This window comes from Neomonachus schauinslandi, chromosome 2, assembly GCF_002201575.2.
Source record: "Neomonachus schauinslandi chromosome 2, ASM220157v2, whole genome shotgun sequence".
In the NCBI taxonomy this organism is placed as follows: Eukaryota; Metazoa; Chordata; class Mammalia; order Carnivora; family Phocidae; genus Neomonachus; species Neomonachus schauinslandi.
Window position 1 is genome coordinate 163,832,891 of NC_058404.1, and position 20,367 is coordinate 163,853,257.

A 20,367-nucleotide genomic window follows, 5' to 3' on the forward strand; every position below is an offset into this window, starting at 1 on the left:
TAAAATCTAGAAAAAGATTAATAGCACTCAGGGATGTGAGTCCCTGAAAGTTGTTTCAGAAATAGGTAAGGGTATACAAAATATATAAAATAAATAGTGTCTCTGTTCTTAAATAAATTTTAGAAAAATATAACAAAATCCTTAGAATTAGAGAAGGTGCTTAACAATGAAAACTTGTACCCAATTTTAAAGTGATCTCACTGAGACCTAACTGATGATTTGGGAAGGTCTGTGCTTGGAAACCAGATAATCCTTATCTAACTGTGAGAACTCCCCTGACTCATGGGACTACGAATAAGGATTTTATGAAGGCTATGATTCATTGCCATGAGGTTTTTGGATTTATCTTAGTTCGGAAATTTCCTCTCTTGTAAGGGACTCTCCTCCTCCTCTGTGTGACTCAGGGAATTTGCTGTGTATGGTCTCTGGCGTGGGAATCCCCCAGCCCTCTGCCCAGGCTCAGGAATTCCACATGGCATGGGCCATGCCTAGCTCAATGAGAAAGATGAAACCTCTTCTCTGTGTAGACCATCAGAGATCCCCCTCTCCTCCCAGTCTTCCCAGGCCAAGATTTGTCTTGTTCTTTGCTACAGCCCATGCTGGAACACATCTTAAATGTCCCCAGGGTTAAAAAGCCTTTTGCCAGCTTCATTGAATCAAGAATTCTCCTGCTGTTTGTTTGGGCCTAGGAGTCCCCGGCAACAGACTCTCCACAGGGCTGGACTCAGGATTGCCAGGCCTGAGGCTCCCAGGGCTATCAGAACTTGGTTCTGACCTCCACACCCAGGTAGCACTTGGAGGCAGAGAGGGTCAAAGGAGCTGCTGCGGAAAGAAAGTGGGATCGTGATGTTGGTCAGGACATGTTCTTGATGGAAAGATGTTAAAGGAAGGAGGGGACCGACATGAAAGGGCCCTTAGAACGGGGCAAAGTCTAGGATAAGGCTTTTAAGTGGGTGGCTCAGGAGGAAAGGGTCAAATTAGAGAACCAGCAAAGATTTATAGCTGGTTGGTTGGTTGGTTTCTGTTTTTCCTCCATTTATACTGGTTGTCTTCCCTTGGTGATTTACTCAACTCATCTTCCCCAAGAAGCTTGGCCAGCATCTGAACTTTCCAGAAAAGCCTGAGTATCCCCAAATCTCCTTTTCTTCTCTGTTCAGACACCACTATGAAGTCCTGCTCCTCTGGAGTGTTTTGAAATGACTAGCCAATCTGAAAACCTCATTCCCATCGGGTTTTGATAATCTAAAGACAGACTGACCAGTTACTTGCAAATCCTAGGCCATTCTTTTTAGATGTGGAGTGTGTTCCTTCATCCAGGGCAGCTAGCTAACCTCCTATTCACAGAGGTGTGTCTGTGGCAGGCTAGGAGAGATGTCCGGGGGCTGGCATCTGCACCCGCGCTCCTGCTCACCACGGGGGCTCCTTCACGTTCGCCCGTGTGTAGCGTTCTTCCTGCCAGGATGAGCGCGGCCGAGGCACCCCTGTCTTTCCTTTCTCGCCTAGTGAGAAGTACCACAGAAGAGGGAGGGAAGCCACAATGGACCATTAGGAAGTGCTCACCACGAATTGATTCATCTGTTTGTTCATCACCCCTCCCTTCCTCCTTCCCTTCCTTCAACATACTCTTAAAGGTCTGAGCTTACATCCTAGGGAGGGAAAATATCCTTTCTGGGGAATCTGCAAATGCTATAAAAATGACTGCTTAGGGCAGAATTTCAAAAAGCCTGCCTGCCCTTTGTGCCATGGATTCCTTTTCTTTCTTATTTCCTTTTTCCCTTCCCAGGAACTGTGAATATACTAGATGAGGAAAGAACCTCTTTCTCTCTCTCACTATCTTTAAGTTAATTTCCTCTTGAGGCAGCCTTACTGATTTCTTACATCTGAACGTGAGACTAAACCTCCAATGTTTACTCCTGCTGTGAAGATATGGGGTTGGGTCTTTGTTATTTATAAAAAGAATTTTTTTCCCTTAATCTTTCAGGTCCTGCTGGTTTATAATACACCGTGAGAGCTCCAGTTGCCTTTCCTTAATTAATTTTTATGACTTTTTTGGCATTCTGACAAATGTTTCGTGTTATCAGCGGAGAAGCTTAGGGACAGAATCCATTCTGTTCTCCTCATTTATTGTATCTCTCTATTTCATTCAGAAATTGATTGATTACAACTGCACTTTTGTTAAACTTGGTCTCAGTTCATAAAGTGGGGTCCTCAGCAATGAGATCTTAATGCCCATAATTCTGGTTAATCACCCCAGGCTCCAAATAAAATAGCAGTCATTGTATTGAGATTGTAGTTTGGCTGCTACAAGTACCTAAAAGAATCTAGACCCAAAAAAGATCTTGTTATTGTATTTTGGTCATTGTATTTTTCCCTTCCTCCATCAGAGAAGGCCTTTATGTTTGCTTGTCTCAGGGTGCTTGCTGGGTCAAAAGTAGGTGCCAGTTCTTTTATAGAAGACTGAACCAGTGGTAGGAAATTAAAATGTCCAGAGGGGCCAGTCTGGTTTCATAACGTTGTAAGCCTCAGGAAATATGACTGTGGTGGACGGTTCTCTGCTCACTAAAGGGCATCTAGAACAAACAGACCAAAACAAACAACAACAAAAAGTTTAAAACAGAAGGCCAAAGAAAACAGTTTGAGTTCATGTTCTTTGGCCAACTTACAATCTCATGAAAAGATTGGGCTGGGGAAGCAGGGAGAGGGCAGAGTATTTCTGAGGATGAGGTGGGAGATGGCAGTTTCCATCTTTCCTTGGGAAAGATTTCCCAAGGATTAAGAAGGGCACTGATCTGCAGGGGCTCGGGTTTGTTGTACAGCGTGGTGGCAGGACCTGGTGGGGGGGGGCAGGCGCTTCTACTTGGCTATGGTGGAATCCCTACAGTAGAGCCTCAGGTGACCTCCAGGGGTTGTCTAGAAGACCCAGGAAGCCTACTCTTCTATTTTGCTCTGTTTCTTTGACACTTGGCACCTTTGTGAAATTCAATGGGGGAGCCTCCATAATGACCTGAGATGAAATCTACAGCCTATTGGTGGGATGGGGGCTTGGGGTAAGATTTAATTTGAATTAAATACAATAATGAAAGTTGGGTGATGTTTCCTACATGTTTGAATTTGTGGAGTAAACTTCATTCTTGCTATTATTACAATAGTGAAAATTTGGAAATGATTTTTATGTTAAATAATGAAGAATAGCTTAAATAAATTATGGTATGTCCATACCATGATGCACAGAACTAGATTGCTTTGCAAAGATGTCCGTCATATGCTGTTATATAAAAAAATTCTGGTTATGATATAGCAGGTATAGTTTGATCCCACTTTAATAAAAAATATGAATGTTGGCATATGTGCATATCATCATAAAAATGTGGGTAGAGGGGCGCCTGGGTGGCTCAGTCCTTAAGCATCTGCCTTCGGCTCAGGTCATGATCCCAGGGTCCTGGGATCGAGTCCCGCATTGGGCTCCCTGCTCGGCAGGAAGCCTTCTCCCTCTCCCCCACTTGTGTTCCCTCTCTCACTGTGTCTTTCTCTGTCAAATGAATAAATAAAATCTTTAAAAGAATATGTGGGTAGAAAAAGTCTGAAAGTATATATATCCAAATGTTACTAGTGGTTGCCTATATTATTGAGATTATGAGTAATGTCTTATTCCTATTAATTTTATTTGTTATTGATGGGCAGTATTACCTTAATCCTAAAAAGAATAAAAAATAATTTAAAACACCGGAGGCCTTAAAGGTTCTTCTTTTTCTGTTCAGGTGGTATTGCAGAAATACAAATAGAAGCAAAGCAGAGCAGCTCCTCAGAAGTGAAGTAAGTGTTTGTACTTGTTTTGTGGGTTTGGTTTCAGCACAAATTAATTGTAACAGATCTCTGAGAAGTGATTTCACATACCTGTTTCTAAAGCCTCAAAAATAGGGTGATATAAGTGTTTCTTTTTAATTATGTAAAATTGAGGATCGGTATAGTATTAGTTTCCTGGGGCCGCCAAAACAAGATACCACACACCGAGTGGCTTAAGCAACAGAAATGTATTGTCCCATGGTTCTAGAGTTAGAGTTTGAAATCAGGATGCCCTCAGGGTTGGCTCCTTCTGATGGCTGTGAGGGAGGGGGAGGGATCTGTCCTGGGCATCCTGCCTTTTTTTCCCTCCATGCACCTCTGTCTCTGTGTCCAGATTTCCCTTTCATATAAGGATTCCATCATTAGATTAGGGCCCAGCCTACTGATCTCATTTCAACTCGATTCCATCTGTAACGCTCAAGTAATTCTGAAGTACTGGGGGTTAGGACTCCAATGTATCTTTTGTGAGGGGGAGACAATTAAACCCATACTAATAGGTAAAGCCATGGGTAACACTTTCTTTACTTCCTTTCTCACTGATTTATTATCTGCTACCTTGATTTTAGTCCTTAAATGTGTTTTTCCTTTTTGTTTGAAGTTACTTTTTTTATTTTAAATTCAATTAGCCAACATACCATACATCATTAGTTTTTGAAGTTGCTTTTTAAAAATAATTTACATCAATATTACATGATATCTTTTACAAATGAAGGTTTAATAACTATTTAGTTGCCTTTAGAGATAAATGTGCCAAATAATAATACATAATAAGTGTACTAAAATTCTTACACTTTAAAAAGAAATAAAATGAAAGGATAAGATATAGTATAGAGGAAGCTGCAATGGACTGAGTAAGGAGACCTGAATCTAGTTGTGACTTTTCTTGCCTGTTTTGCCCACCTGTAAGATGAAGAGGTTGGGTTAGATGATGATCTGTATAATTCTCTGCATTTGTGATCTAGTTATTCTATTTAGTAATAGTTCTCAATTTTTTTTAAACCCATGTTTTCTCATTTTATCTCCTGCTTATCACCACCAGTCAAGGTGGTAGTATTTATTTCTGTAGTTTATGTTGAGAGCAAAAGAAGGTGACTCCTTGATTCAAATGATATGTTACCATACCTACTCCCCGACATAATCCTTATATGCCTCACTGGTGACCCCACAATGAGAGGCAGCTGTAGGTGAGTGGGTAGCTAGAAAACCTAGGGTCCAAATTTTGGCTCTGCTACTCACTAGCTGTGTGATCTGGGGCAAGTTACCCAACCTCTTTGTGCCCCATTTCCCTACCTGTGAAATAAAGTGGGGTTAACAGTAGTACCTGTCTCATAGGACTGTTTTGAGGATTAAGTAAATCCACATATTAGAACCTACTAAAACAGAGTAAGCTCTCAATAAATATATGGTAGCTATTATACTTTTTACTGATCGGTGAACTATTATGATCATTGATTGTACCTAATTGTTTTTACCCAATTTATTTGTGGGGCTTTATTTAATTCATTGTCTTAATAATAAAATTTATTTTGGTTTTCAACTACTAAACACACTCTCATTTTAAAGCAATTTCAGAGCTGGAGACTGATGGTGGTGGTATTGGTGGAGAGGTATTGGAAGTTGCTAGCTTCTGTTTCTTGCTGTTTGGCTTAAAACCTGATAAGGACTTACCTTTTAGTCATTCTGTGTTGTTTCATCTTTTGGTTTTCTCTGCTTGGTTTACTTGTGCTTCCATCTCTCCTTTTGTGAACAATGATATTTAACATTGATTTCCAGGGGAATTAGGATTTTTAAAAAATGTTCTTATAAAGAGCACTGAGATATTTACAGGAAAAATCCTATGTGGATAGAAGGTGATACTGAGTCAGGATTCAAAGCTTATAGCAAATATGAAAAATGTATGAAATGAAACCCAGTTATTAAGAAATACATTTTTCAGTAACTGTTTGCCCACATGTCCAGAACTTAAAGGAATTGCAACATCTTGTCTGTTGTTTCTGGAAGGGCCCTGAGAGATATCTTGCTGAAATGTCTCATGCTGGTGTGTGTGAGGATTTGTGATTGTGGGGAATTGTGAGAATACTTTCTTGAACTAATCTCATAGCACAGTAAAGTGAAGGGGAAAGTCATACAGTTGTGTGCTGTTGGTAAGTTGTGCTTCTCCAAAGCAGATTTTCTAGGCAAGGAATAATCATGAAATTGTAAGATTGGTTTCCTGAATCTTCCCTATGGCATTGATACTTGTTATTGGATTGAAAAATTTTTCTTAACTTGGATTTTAGGATAAAGAAGGTGGTTTCATGGTAAGGGATTCCAGTCAACCAGGCATGTACACAGTCTCCCTTTATACAAAGTTTGGAGGGTAAGTACTCAATCAATCATCTCTCCCTCTCTAAGAGTTTTTATATAGTTTGTATGGATTCCTAAATCTCAAAAAATATGCTGCATTTTGGCATTAAATAAGAAAATCTAAATTTGATTTCTAAAGTCTGTCCTGTTTTTTATATTCATATTTCCTTATATCCATATTTCCTATACTTGGTAATTTTTCTTATGGTTTTCCATATATATACATATATATACACACACACACACATATATATACATATACATATATGTGTATGTGTGTGTGTATATATATATATGTATATATATCTGTTGAGAATGTCTATAGAAACTTTAGCAACATTCAAGAAATAATTATTGTGCATTGCGCTAAGCACTAAGGATATCACAGTGAACAAAGTAGGCACTGACCCTGCCTTCTGATAGCTTAGTGGGGGATTCAGACAAGCAAAGAGGCAGTTATGGTAGTACATGAGTAAGTCCTATGCTTGGAGAGAATGTGTGTATGTGTGGGGGGGTGGTACACAGCCCAGAGATATCCCAGTTCGTCACAAATGTAGTCTGGGGACATCTAGCCAGACCTGATGGGTGATGAGGGCGGAAGTTGGAGGGAGGGGAAAGAGTGTTTCTGATTTAGGAAACTGCCTAGACCCAGAATTGAGTGAGGATATTGTGAGTTCCAGGAACTGACAAAAGCGTATTATAGCTGGAACGGGAGGGGTGGGGTGAGGGAGGAAAGCGAACCCTACGAGATAAAAGTAGAGGTCAGCTCACATCAATGTCAAGGAGCTTTAAGAGCAGAGGGAGTTCTCTTGAAAGGATCTTTAGCAAGAGATGACTTGAGGAGATCTGTGTTCTAAGAAGATATCTAAAATAGAATTTGTACATTTTTTATAAGTCAGCTTATTCGTTTTTAGAAGCATAAGTCTTCTAGATGTTTGCAAGTTTACATCAATAGCAGGGACAAAGAACAGTAGTCAGCTAATAACTATTTTAAGACTTTTAACTGTTGGTAAATGGAATTGGTAAATCTTCTCTTTCATAATCTTATGCAAGGGCCAAGTATGTTATCAGTGACCACTTTAAAAACTTCCACCTATTAATGTGAAAGGTGAAGCTAAGAAGAACATGGGGAAAAAATAAAAGTTGTGCAGAGAATAGAAGGGGCTATATGTAGGGACCTGTGGTTACCTGGTGGAAAACATCTTAAGAATGAAGTTACATTATTCCAACTTGGTGCTAACACATTTGGATTTTTGTTTCAGTGAGGGCTTGTCAGGTTTCAGGCATTATCATATAAAGGAAACAACAACATCCCCAAAGAAGTACTATCTGGCAGAAAAACATGCATTTGGTTCAATTCCTGAGATTATTGAATATCATAAGCACAACGCAGCAGGTAAGTGATCTATTAAAACATTTTTCAAATATAGAGTAGTGATTAAAATGATCAGACATTGTGATGGATTCTTCCTTGGGCAGTTTCAGTTTATAGTTAATTATAGAATATGATTAATTTAAAATTATTGCATATTAATGAAGTGATATATACAAAGAAAAAATAGAAATAATATTAAGTCTCATAAAAAGCTGTCTTGACCTTAGGACATGAGTTATTCTTGTTGCATATGATAACTGTTCACATTTCTGCGATTTATACCTGTGGTACTGACAAAGATTCTTTGCTGGACCAAGCTTTAGTCAGACTCCTGAACCATCTGCTAGACCCATTTGTGCACTTTCTTGTAAAATCCAGTTTTTAGCAAGAACCCTGCCAAGTCAGATTAAACAGAAGTCCCACCTTAACATCTGATACCTGCTCACACACAGTATCTGATCAGATTTCTTATTTTCTACCAGGTGATGTCTGGTTACCCTGGCTTGTCTTCAGCAAGATCCTCTTAGATAGGTGTATCCCAGAACCCCCCACTCCCCAGCATTTCTCTTAGCAATTTTCCATCCACGGACTCCAACTCTGCTCTTTGTCTATAAATTCCCATTTGTCCGTGCTATATTTGGAGTTGAACCCAATCTCTCTCGAGCTCTAAAATCCCATTGCTGTGGTCCCTATACCAAATCACAGTGGTCCTAAATAAAATCTGCCTTACCATCTTGAAAAGTGTCGTTGAATAGTTTCCTTTCTTTAACTGTATGAAACTAAAACCCAAGATATGTCTATGTCAGAGATGTCGCAGAAGCTAGCAGACAAGCCCAGGGCTTAGGGCTCTGCTGTTGGATTCCAAAGACTAGAGTAATCATGTCCTGGACAAGTTTTCCATCTTCCTGAATCTCTGCTATACTTACTGCCAGAGTGGGAACAGACCAAACACCAAAACCAGAAACCATATTTATGCCCATGTTCTCAGATAATGATAGGAACAGTTATAGGGGTATAATTTAAATATCGTAAGAATCACCCATTTAAAGTATACAGTTCATGGGTCATTAGTATATTTAGAGTGGTGCCAAGTATCCTATAATCTAAGAACATTTTCATCATCCCCAAAAGAAACCTTGTACCCATCACCTATCACCCCGCAGCCCCCTTTCATCAGTCCAGCCCCTGGCAACCAGTAATCTACTTGCTGTCTCTATAGATTTGCCTGTTCTGGACATTTCATATAAATGGAATCATATAATATGTAGTCTGTTGTAACTGGCTTGAGTGACTTAACATAATGTTTCTGACATTTGTCCATATTGTAGCCTGTATAAGCGCTCCATTCCTTTTTATTGACAAATAATCCACTCTTAATTTTTTTTAATCCATTTTGTCATCATTCATCAGTTGGTAGACATCTGGGTTGTTTCCACATTTTGGCTGTTATGAGTAATGCTGCTGTGAACATTTGTGTACAAGTTTTTGCATGGAAATATCTTTCATTTCTCTTGGTGACTTACCTAGGAGTGAATTTGCTGGGTTATATGTTAACTCTGTGTTTAACATGTGAAGAGCTACTTTCATATCAATTTATCCCCCAAAGAACTTTTTCTTATCTCTTATTCTGTTATTTTCTTTTGTAGTGTTCACATTCCCTTCTTTCTTTCTTTTGTGTGTATGTGTGTGTGTGTGTTCTTGTATAAATTTTATTCTTCACCATTATCTAAATTCACTCATCTAGCAAACATGACTTGAGTACCTGTTACATGCCAGGAACTGTGCCTGGCTCTAGGGAGGCTATGGTGGACTAGATAGTCATTGATCCTGTCTCTCTCAGATCTTTTACCGTCTGGTGGGGGAGACAGAGAAGTATATAACAATTTAAAGTTACTGTGAGATATGCTATAATCGAAGAAACACAGAGTGCTATGTATGCCCATAGGAGAGATATCTGCCTTTCTTCAAATCTAGTGCTGTAAGCAACTTACGTTGAAGTGTCTAACCTACCTCACTGATTTCCAGTGGTTGGTATTCCCAGTTGTTGGTATTTTATTTCATTTTTTCCCCAAATTTTTATTTAATTCTAGTTAGTTAACATACAGCATAATATTGGTTTCAGGAGTAGAATTAAGTAGTTCATCACTTACATACAACACCCAGTGTTCATCATAAGTGCCCTTCTTAATACCCATCACCCATGTAGCCCATCCCCCACCTCCTTCCACCAACCCTCAGTTTGTTCTCTATCGTTAAGAGCCTCTCTCTCTCTTTTTAAAAAAGTGTTACTTATTTTTCTAAGAGAGAGTGAGTGAGCGAGAGAGAGAGCGCATGAGCAGGGGAGGAGCAAAGAGAGAGGGAGAAGCAGACTCCCCCTGAGCAGGGGGCCCGATGCGGGGCTGGATCCCGGGACTCCAGGATCATGACCCAAGCTGAAGGCAGGCACTCAACCAACTGAGGCACGCAGGCGCCCCCGTTAAGAGTGTCTTATGGTTTGTTTCCCTCTCTCTTTTTTCTTCCCTCCCATATGTTCATCGTTTGTTTCTTAAATTCCACAGATGAGTGAAATCATATAGTATTTGTCTTTCTCTGACTGACTTATTTCACTTAGCATAATACCCTCTAGCTCCATCCACATTGTTGCAAATGGCAAGATTTCATTCTTTTTGATGGCTGGGTAGTATTCCATTGTGTATGTATGTGTGTGTGTGTGTACCTCTTCTTTATCCACTCATCAGTCGATGGACACTTGGGATCTTTCCATAGTTTGGCTATTTTTTTTAAAAGATTTTATTTATTATTTATTTGAGAGAGAGACAGACAGAGATAGTGAGAGAGAGCATGAGCAGGGAGGAGAGGGAGAAGCAGGCTCCCCACTGAGCAGGGAGCCCCATGTGGGACTCCATCCCAGAACCCTGGGATCATGACCTGAGCTGAAGGCAAATGCTTAACCAACTGAGCCACCCAGGTGCCCAAGTTTGGATATTGTTGATAATGCTACTATAAACATTGGGGTGCATATATCCCTTTGAATCAGTATTTTTGTATCCTTTGGGTAAATACCTAGTAGTGCAATGGCTAGATTATAGGGTAGTTCTATTTTTAACTCTTTGAGGAACCCTCATACTGTTTTCCAGAGTGGCTACACCAGCTTGCATTCCCACCAACAGTGTAAGAGGTTTCTCCTTTCTCCACATCCTCACCAACACCTGTTGTTTCCTGTGTTGTTAATTTTAGCCATTCTTACAGGTGTGAGGTGGTATCTCATTGTGGTTTTGGTTTGTATTTCCCTGATGCCGAGTGATGTTGAAGATTTTTTCATGTGTCTGTTAGCCATCTGGATGTCTTCTTTGGAAAAATATCTACTTATGTCTTCTGCCATTTCTTAACTGGATTAACATTAAATTAACTGGAATAATTTGTTTTTTGGGTTTTGAATTTGGTAAGTTCTTTATAAATTTTGGATACTAGCCCTTTATCTCATAAGACATTTGCAAATACCTTCTTCCATTCCATAGGTTACCTTTTAGTTTTATTGATTGTTTCCTTCGCTGTGCAGAAGGTTTTTATCTTGGGTGCTTGGGTGGCTCAGTCAGTTAAGCGTCTGTCTTCAGCTCAGGTCATGATCCCAGGGTTCTGGGATCAAGTCCCGCATCGGGCTCCCTGCTCAGCGGAGAGCCTGCTTTTCCCTCTCCCTCTGCCTGCGGCTCCCCCTGCTTGTGCTCGCTCGCTCTCTGTATGTCAACTAAATAAATAAAAATCTTTTTAAAAAAAAGATTTTTATCTTGATAAAGTCCCAATAGTTCGTTTTTGCTTTTGTTTCCCTTGCCTCCAGAGACATGTCTAGTAAGAAGTTGCTATGGCTGAGGTCAAAGAGGTTACTGCCTGTGTTCTTCTCTGGGATTTTGATGGTTTCCTATCTCACGTTTAGGTCTTTCATCCATTTTGAATTTATTTTGTGTATGGTATGAGAAAGTGGTCCAGTTTCATTCCTCTGTTGCTGTCCAGTTTTCTGAACACCGCTTGTTGAAGAGACTGTCTTTTTTCCATTGAATATTTTTTCCTGCTTTGTCGAAGATAAGTTAACCTTATGGGTCCATTTTCGGGTTTTCTATTCTGTTCCATTGATCTATGTGTCTGTTTTTGTGCCAGTTCCATACTGTCTTGATGACTACAGCTTTGTATTATAGCTTGAAGTCTGGAATCATTATGTCTCCAGCTTTGCTTTGCTTTTTCAGCGTTGCTTTAGCTATTTGGGTCCCAGCTGTTGATATTTTAAAGCCCCATATTTATACTAAGCTTACTAGTATTGAGTTATTCAAGGTGAATCACTTTAATTTTTAATAGACTAGTAATTCCCTTAATTCCCTTTCATAGTTCAGATCATATTGGAAAAGACCATGAAATAATAATTGATAATAGCTGTTAGAAACCTTTTAACATTTTACTTATTTTTTTAAAGATTTTATTTATTTATTATTATTTATTTGAGAGAGAGAGAACCAGCAGTGGGGAGGGGCAGAGGGAGAGAGAGAGAGAAGCAGACTCTCTGCTGAGCAGGGAGCCCGATTTGGAGCTCGATCCTAGGACCCTGGGATCATGACCTTAGCCGAAGGCAGACGCTGAACCAACTGAGCCACCCAGGCGCCCCACCTTTTTTAACATTTTAAAAAATGTTTAAGAATATGCTAGCTCAGTGCTTGGTAAACACTGTTGTATTGAAAAGGAAATGTTTGTTGAGTGAATAAAAACATATATATGTAGAAAAGTTTTTTATGTTCCATAAAAATTGTCAATTCAAAGAACAGGATCATCTTCTTCCTGCCTGCCTGCCTTTCTTTTTATTTTTTGTTAGCTATAGCAGAGTGCTGTATGTACACAGAGGATGAGCACTAAGTGGATAAATGAACGGCCTTTATACATGAGTGTCTAAGTTTAGTGCTTTCCCATGCAGAATGGGTGGCTCAGTCGTTAAGCGTCTGCCTTCGGCTCAGGTCATGAACCCAGGGTCCTGGGATCGAGCCCCGCATCGGGCTCCCTGCTCTGCGGGAAGCCTGCTTCTCCCCCTCCCACTCCCACTGCTTGTGTTCCCTCTCTCACTGTCTCTCTCTCTCTGTCAAATAAATAAAATCTTAAAAAAAAAAAAAGGATGAATTCAATTTCAGTGCTTTCTCTGACTTCCAGGACTTGTCACAAGACTGCGGTACCCAGTTAGTACGAAGGAGAAGAATGCACCAACCACTGCAGGATTCAGCTATGGTAACTCATTTTGTAGTTCCATTGGCTAATTTTCCTTAGGAAAAAAAATCCATTATCACAAGACCAATTCAGATGTTTAGAATTCCACATAGTAGAATTGTTTTTACAGTTTTATAGTATGGGGTTTTAGATGATTATCCTTGTAGCTATGGTAACCCTAGATTTTCTGTTTTCATCCTTATTCATAATTCAGCAGAAAACTTTCTCGGTGAAAAATAAGCATTACCATGTTATTTCTAAAATAAATCAAATCCTTTTCTGGTTCTCACCAGCTTGATTGGTTAATCACAGGAGAGTGAGGATGGAGGTAATAAAGAAGGCATCCAACTTGATTGTCTTTGTTCCTTCTAGCAAAAGCCTTTTAAACAGAGGATTAAATTCTTTACAACCTGATATAATTGGGGGTGGGGTGCAACAAGCCGAGGGGGAAGAATGGTAAAGGAGTAAGTGTTTGATCTAGTTTTTTTCTAAGTACTTTTAAGCTCTATTATTATTAGTCTCTTATTCAGCATCTTCTTGCCTTCCGTTGTTCACTTTGGTTATATTATGATGGCTTAGAAGGGAGTACATCCTCCCCAGAGGCTGGAAAGCCACCTTTTGCAGTTTAGATAGGTTGCAAGTCTGTTCTATGTTTTAATGATAATTGTATTATTCTGTAACTTTGACATTGACTGGTTGTCGTTTCTCTGTTTCCCACTGATTCATGCTGTGTTCTCCTTATTAAATGTTATCACTTTCCCCCTCTGTCTCACAGAAAAATGGGAGATCAATCCTTCAGAGCTGACCTTTATGAGGGAACTGGGCAGCGGACTGTTCGGAGTGGTGAGGCTAGGCAAGTGGAGAGCTCAGTACAAAGTGGCAATCAAAGCTATTAGGGAAGGTGCCATGTGTGAGGAGGACTTTATAGAAGAAGCTAAAGTGATGATGTAAGTTACCGGTTCTTTCTGGTTCCTCTTTTTGCATTAAAAAGTAGCCTCTCATCAGCTAATAGCCCTGCAGGTTTCTTTTCCTATAGTAACTGTGTGTATGCATGACTTCCCTCCCAGGAAGCTGACACACCCGAAGCTAGTGCAGCTTTATGGTGTATGCACCCAGCAGAAGCCGATTTACATTGTTACCGAGTTCATGGAAAGGGGCTGTCTTCTGAATTTCCTCCGACAGAGACAAGGTCATTTTAGTAGAGATGTGCTGCTGAGCATGTGTCAAGATGTGTGTGAAGGGATGGAGTACCTGGAAAGAAACAGCTTCATCCACAGAGATCTGGTAATCCTAACCACCCGTATTCCCATTCAGTGGCCGAATTCCTTTGTAACACCGGGGCAGCAAATGAGCAATGATGTATTAATATCCAATTTCTGTTCTCAACGATGTTTCACTGTTATCTTTAAACCTGGTAAACTTAACTTGCCTCATAATTTTAACAGAAAAATCTTGATCAAATCTAACACATATAATACATAATTACATAAGCAATTGCATAAATAATATGTAACTACATAGGTCATTGTTTCTAAGCAACTTACCATATATTAACTATTTGATCTCCATAAGAATCTCATGTGATAGCTAGTCACAACAGTCTTTCTGATCATTGTTGTTTGATAAGAAAATTAGCTTGAGAGAAGTGAAATGACTTACCTAAGGTGACAAATGGGGAAGTTAAGGGTTGACTCCTCCTTTTACTAAATCCTAAACTCTTTTCCACCTCACACAATGTAAGCAGAAGCCATAACAGAAATCCTTGGTTTATTTTCCTGATTTCTGAAGTCACTGGGAAAACATGGAGGCCCACATTAACTCCTGAAAATACTAGAAAAAGGAATCTATTATTGGTTCTAAAGTATTGTGATGAAGACACTTCTTAATTTTTCCCCTCCCCTGACTGTCTCCCTATCTCCTCTATTCTTTCTTTTCTCTTTTTCTTCTCTGGCTGTTTTCCTCAAATGTGTCTATTTTCAGCACGATGACAGAACTGTCAGTTCCTGTTAAACCTTGAAGGTGATTCTTTCACCAAAAAGAACGTGATTCTCTACCTGGGATTTTTCCATGTTTTAGTTTTAACTTTCTTGTCTTAAAGCATGGATGCATTTCTTCTGCAATAGCAGCAAAACATTAAAAAAAAATTAACAATCACCTTAAACAGTCATTGCTTTTATAGGTATTAACATATATCAACTCATGTAATCATGAGAAGTAGGTATGATTTATTATTCTCACTTTACAGATGAGGAAACTGAGGTGTAAATAGGATAAAATAACTTACCAATAGTCAAGTATAGTGTGGAGTCAGAATTTGAACCCAGAGAGTTCAGCTCCAGAGTCTACACTGTAGCTACTGTATTATGCGATCTCTAGACTTCGGGCATAATAAAGAGTTGAATATTTGTGAGTGGAAGACTTGACTTCTAGATGTGTTTTAGGGTAGTTACCCAATCTCTCTTAGATTCTTTTTCTGCATCTGTAAATTGTAGGTGGGTTATAATATTGGTTTGCTCACAAGACTGTTTTCCCCCCAGCTTTATTGAGGTATAATTGACAAAATTGCATATACTTAAAGTAAACAACATAATGACTTGATATATGCATACATTATGAAATGATTATCAAAGTCAAGTTAATTATATCCATACCTCACGTGTGGTGAGAATGCTTAAGATGTACTTTCTTAGTAAATTGCAAGTAAACAATAAAGTATTATTATAGTTAGGCTATCCATTAGCTCCTCAGAACATACTGAATTCTACATTCTTTTTTTTAAGAGTCCATATATAAATGATATCATAGGGTATTTGTCTTTCTTTAGCATAATGCCTTCCAGGTTCATCCGTGTTGCCACAATGGCAAGTTTTTTTTTTTTTTAAAGATTTAATTTATTTATTTGACAGAGACAGAGACAGCGAGAGCAGGAACACAAGCAGGGGAAGTGGGAGAGGGAGAAGCAGGCTTCCCGCCGAGCAGGGAGCCCGATGCGGGGCTCGATCCCAGGACCCTGGGACCATGACCTGAGCCGAAGGCAGCCGCTTAACGACTGAGCCACCCAGGCACCCAACAAGATTTTTTTTTTTTATGGCTGAATAATATTCCACCGTATAGATATACCACATCATCTTTATTCACTCATCCATTGATGGACAGTTAGATTATTTCATAGCTTGGCTATTATGAGTAATACTCCTATGAATATGGGAGTTCAGACATCTCTTTGAGGTACTGATTTCATTTTCTTTTGTATATATTTAGACGTGGAATTGCTGGATCATATGGTAGTTCTATTTTTTAATTTTTTGAGTAAACCCCATGCTGTTTTCTGTAATGGCTGTACCAAGTTACATTCCCCAAAATAGTATACGAGGGTTCCCTTTTCTCCACTTTTTCTTCCTTGACAACTATTGTCATCTCTTGTGTTTTTTGTTTTTTGTTTTTGTTTTTTTATTTATTCAACAGAGAGACACAGCGAGAGAGGGAACACAAGCAGGGGGAGTGGGAGAGGGAGAAGCAGGCTTCCCGCTGAGCAGGGAGCCCAATGTGGGACTCGATCCCAGGACCCTGGGATTATGACCTGAGCCGAAGGCAGACGCTTAATGACTGAGCCACCCAGGCGCCCATCTCTTGTGTTTTTGATAATAGCTATCCTGACAGGTGTGAGGTGACATCTCATTGTGGTTTTGATTTGCATTTACCTGATGATTAATGATGTTGAGCACCTTTTCATGTACCTGTTGGCCATTTGTATGTGGTTTTTTTTTTTTTAATTGTATATTCAGGTTCTTTGCTCCTTTTAAAAATTGGATTATTTGCTTCTTTGGTATTGAGTTGTATGAGTTCCTTATGTACTTTATATTTTAACTCTTTATCAGATATATGGTTTTACAAATTGTTTTTCCCATTCTGTAGTTTCCCTTTTTATTTTGTTGACTGTTTCCTTTGCTATGCAAAGGTTTTTAGTTTGATGTAGATCAGTTATTTATTTTTGCTTTTGTTGCTTGTGCTTTTGGTGTCATATCCCAAAATTCACCAGTGAAACCATCTGGTCTTGGGCTTTTCCTTTACAAGACTGTTTTAAAGATCGCATTATGTGATTGGGGCAAAGGACTCTGTAAGATAGATGTGATATAGATAACATTCATTATTGTTATTATGCTCAGTGATGATAAAGAACATCTCTCTGTCATATTGAAAGTTGTGAACTAAGTACCTTCCTCTTTTTTTATACTTTCAAAACTGATGAAAATTGGATGCCTACATGAGTATGGCAGACTACATCTGTCCACAAAGACCATATCTTGATGAAAGCAATTTTGATAATTTTGTGCTTATGATATTGACATCACCATGGTAGGTTTGTGTCACCCCTGAAGGGAAGATTCTGATGCTCCTGTCTTTTGGGCAAAGAATGCTGTTGACCATGAAGTGAAGTAATGATAAGGTATCCCCATAGGAAGATGGGGGCAAATCTGGGGAACTTTAGAAGAGACTCTTAAAATGCATTCAGCAGGAATAATCTCCTGCTGTGGAATTGCCACATACAGAGAATAAAATGCTAGAAGTGTCGGGAACAAAAATGCAGCTTAGTCCATAGGATATGGCATTAAAAATATTGTTATCATGTTTTCCTTCTGCGAAATACTATGTCTTTTTACCAAACTGTTTTCTTGAATCTTTTACCCTTAAAGAATGGGCAAGAAAATATAATTTAAATAATCCAGAATTATGTTTGACCAATTTCATATGTCATATCACAATATACTGAAAACATTGTAAATGACAAGGTAAACTATGTTACACCTGGCTGTTTTTTGTTGTTGTTGTTGTTTTTACTGAGATCAGGATGACCAATCACTGAGCAAAGCTGTTGGGTAAAAGATCAGTTACCTATCACTTTGATTATTGTGTGTTATTAAACTCACCTAATGAGAACCTGGATTAAGGACTTAAAGAGATGTTGTCATTATCAATAAGAAAATCTGACAGTTTAATAAGAATAGAAATGGGAGGGGAGAAAAGTAGGTTGACCTTGTTAGTCTTCATTTAGGTATGACAATTGGCAAAGTCATATAATCATGTCTTATTGCACATGACTTCCTGACCTTTCTACCCATTTTTTCAAATATTTGTTGGAGACATTTCCACAGGGATAAATCCAATTTATAAAGAGACATTTCTGCCTTCTGTAAATGTTGACTGGGCTATATTAAATTTAATATAAACAGAATTTATATTTTTCTACTTTGTAGAACTTTGTAACTAATATACCATTGAAATGTTGTTTTCCAGGCTGCCAGAAATTGTCTAGTAAATGAAGCGGGAGTTGTGAAAGTATCAGATTTTGGAATGGCCAGGTAAGGCTGAGTCTATGTGAACATTTTCTATCAATTTTGGATTAAATTAATATGTAACTTTGAAGGTATAGAAAGCCTGACTTTTTTTGCAGTTTGACTGTGTCGACTTCTTTTTCTGAAGCCTATCGAAGAGCTGTTTTTTAAACTCCATCTTTTGTTCTATTAGCAAAATATTTGTAGTATCCATCATTTTCATAGGAAGATGAATTGATTTTTCTGCTTCTTAGTGTGTTTTTGATGTAAGGCAATAAAATAAGTTAGATTATATTTTGAAAAATTTCTTTGCTGGATGTATCCGTTTTACTGTTACTGTGGGCTTTTTCTCAGGTAAAAAATTGTTGGGAAATTATGACTGTTTCATGCTTTATTATGTGGTGTCACGTGATGGTCACATTAGCTTGTAGAGCCGATAAGCATGGGAATAATCTGCAGTGATGAAATAGAAAGGAAATCTTGTTAGCTGTTCTGAGATAAATAAATTCATTAAAAAAGTATACATTGTGATGTTACTCATTCTCTCCACTAGGTGGGAGTATAGCCTGCTAAATATTCTACTTTCTCCCTGGCAGTGGGTTAGATTTCTAGAGTCCTCTGTTTTCACAGAAATGTGTTTAGGGGTAAAGTTCTTAGAATACCTTAGAATACCTTAGAATAGTCTGTTGTGTTTTTATTCTCTTAATTTTTGTAATTTTAATAGAGTGTTAGAAAAGACTTTTAAAAAGTATTGTTTTTCCTTTCCCTCCTCTCTGTCCGTTCACTCATCCATACATCCATCCTTGAAAACATTAGGTACCTACTGTGTACCAGGGTGTTAGGCTGAACCATAGCAGAGAATAAGGCATATGAGCCCCTGCCATATGCCTCTTATATTCAGGAGGAGAGAGAGACATAAGACCTGAGAGAATCACGAAGAGAGGAAAACCCAGTAATGTGACCGAGTGGGGGTCAGCACACAAAGGCCTCTGGCCCAAATGTGACCCAACACTTCTTTTTATTCAGCTTGTGAGCCAACAATGGTTTTCCACTTTTTAAGATTTTGTTTATTTATTTGACAGAGAGAGACACAGTGAGAGAGGGAACACAAGCAGGGGGAGTGGGGGAGGGAGAGGCAGACTCCCTGCTGAGCAGGGAACCCGATGCGGGGCTCGATCCCAGGACCCTGGGATCATGACCTGAGCCGAAGGCAGTTTAACTGACTGAGCCACTCAGGTGCCCCTGGTTTTCCAATTTTTAAATGGGTGGCAAAAATTGAAAGAATTTTAGGACATGTGAAAAATATCTGAAATTCAAATGTTGGTGTCCATAAGCAAAGTGTTACTGGGACACAGCCTCACTCACTGTGTGTTGTCTGTGGCTGCTTTCACGTGATGAAGGCAGAGTTGGTTAGTGGTGACAGAGACTGGCCTGAAAAATCGAAAATATTCATCATCTGGCCCTTTACAGAAAAAATGTGCTCCCCTCAAGATAGAGGTCACGTGGGGCTGGTGGGGTGGGTGGGCGCTGAGTGATGGCACAGGGCAGGGTGATGGTAGCTACATCTGATCTGGTGCTCTGGAAGACCTCTTTGAGACTGGGATATTTGAATAGAGACCAACAAGACAGAAGTAGCCAATGAGGTGGCGATCTGAGGACAAAATATCCCAGGTGGAAGAAACAGCAGGTCTGAAAGCTTGAAATCTGGGACAAGCTTGGATTACCCCAGCACAAGGTCACACAGGCCAAGGTTAGCTTGTCGTGAGAGCAGGACTGCTGCCTGTCAGGGGAGTACTGACCCAGTGTTCTTTGTGCTTTTTATGAAGATTTTCCTCTGACAGGCAGTCCTCCAGTTTCACATGTTGCATTTTTATATGTTTGGCTTTCAGAAAATCTGTGCTTTTGCATCAGCCCCTCTAAAACACTCATTGGACACGAAACTCAAACCCCCCCAATTGGCAGGCATGTGGATCCCACTCATGGTGGCATTGTTACCATGTAGCAGGGGAAGTTTGTGCAATTATTTGAATGTTTTTTCACGGGGCTTTTAGAGATTAGCTTTATATGTGCATATACTATGTAAACACAGTCCTCTTGTAAATCCATACTGAACACATTACAGGAAGGGCTCACGTCTCCACATCTGCCACCCTGATCCAGGGTCCTCCCCAGAGGTAGCCAAAGTTATCAGGTTATGTGTGTCCTTCCAGAAGGATGTAAGTATGCTTGTAT

At 39.3% G+C, this 20,367-nt stretch overlaps 1 protein-coding gene across 1 annotated transcript in view; it reads left to right on the forward strand.

Moving 5' to 3' along the window:
- TEC (tec protein tyrosine kinase) overlaps positions 1–20,367 on the forward strand; it is a 138,050-nt gene that overhangs the window by 114,918 nt on the left and 2,765 nt on the right. Inside the window, exons 9-15 of the mRNA XM_021701717.1 lie at positions 3,759–3,813; positions 6,123–6,202; positions 7,452–7,585; positions 12,749–12,823; positions 13,578–13,749; positions 13,870–14,086; positions 18,098–18,162. Of these exons, the coding sequence (XP_021557392.1) occupies positions 3,759–3,813; positions 6,123–6,202; positions 7,452–7,585; positions 12,749–12,823; positions 13,578–13,749; positions 13,870–14,086; positions 18,098–18,162 (798 nt within the window). The remainder of the gene's footprint in view (positions 1–3,758; positions 3,814–6,122; positions 6,203–7,451; positions 7,586–12,748; positions 12,824–13,577; positions 13,750–13,869; positions 14,087–18,097; positions 18,163–20,367) is intronic.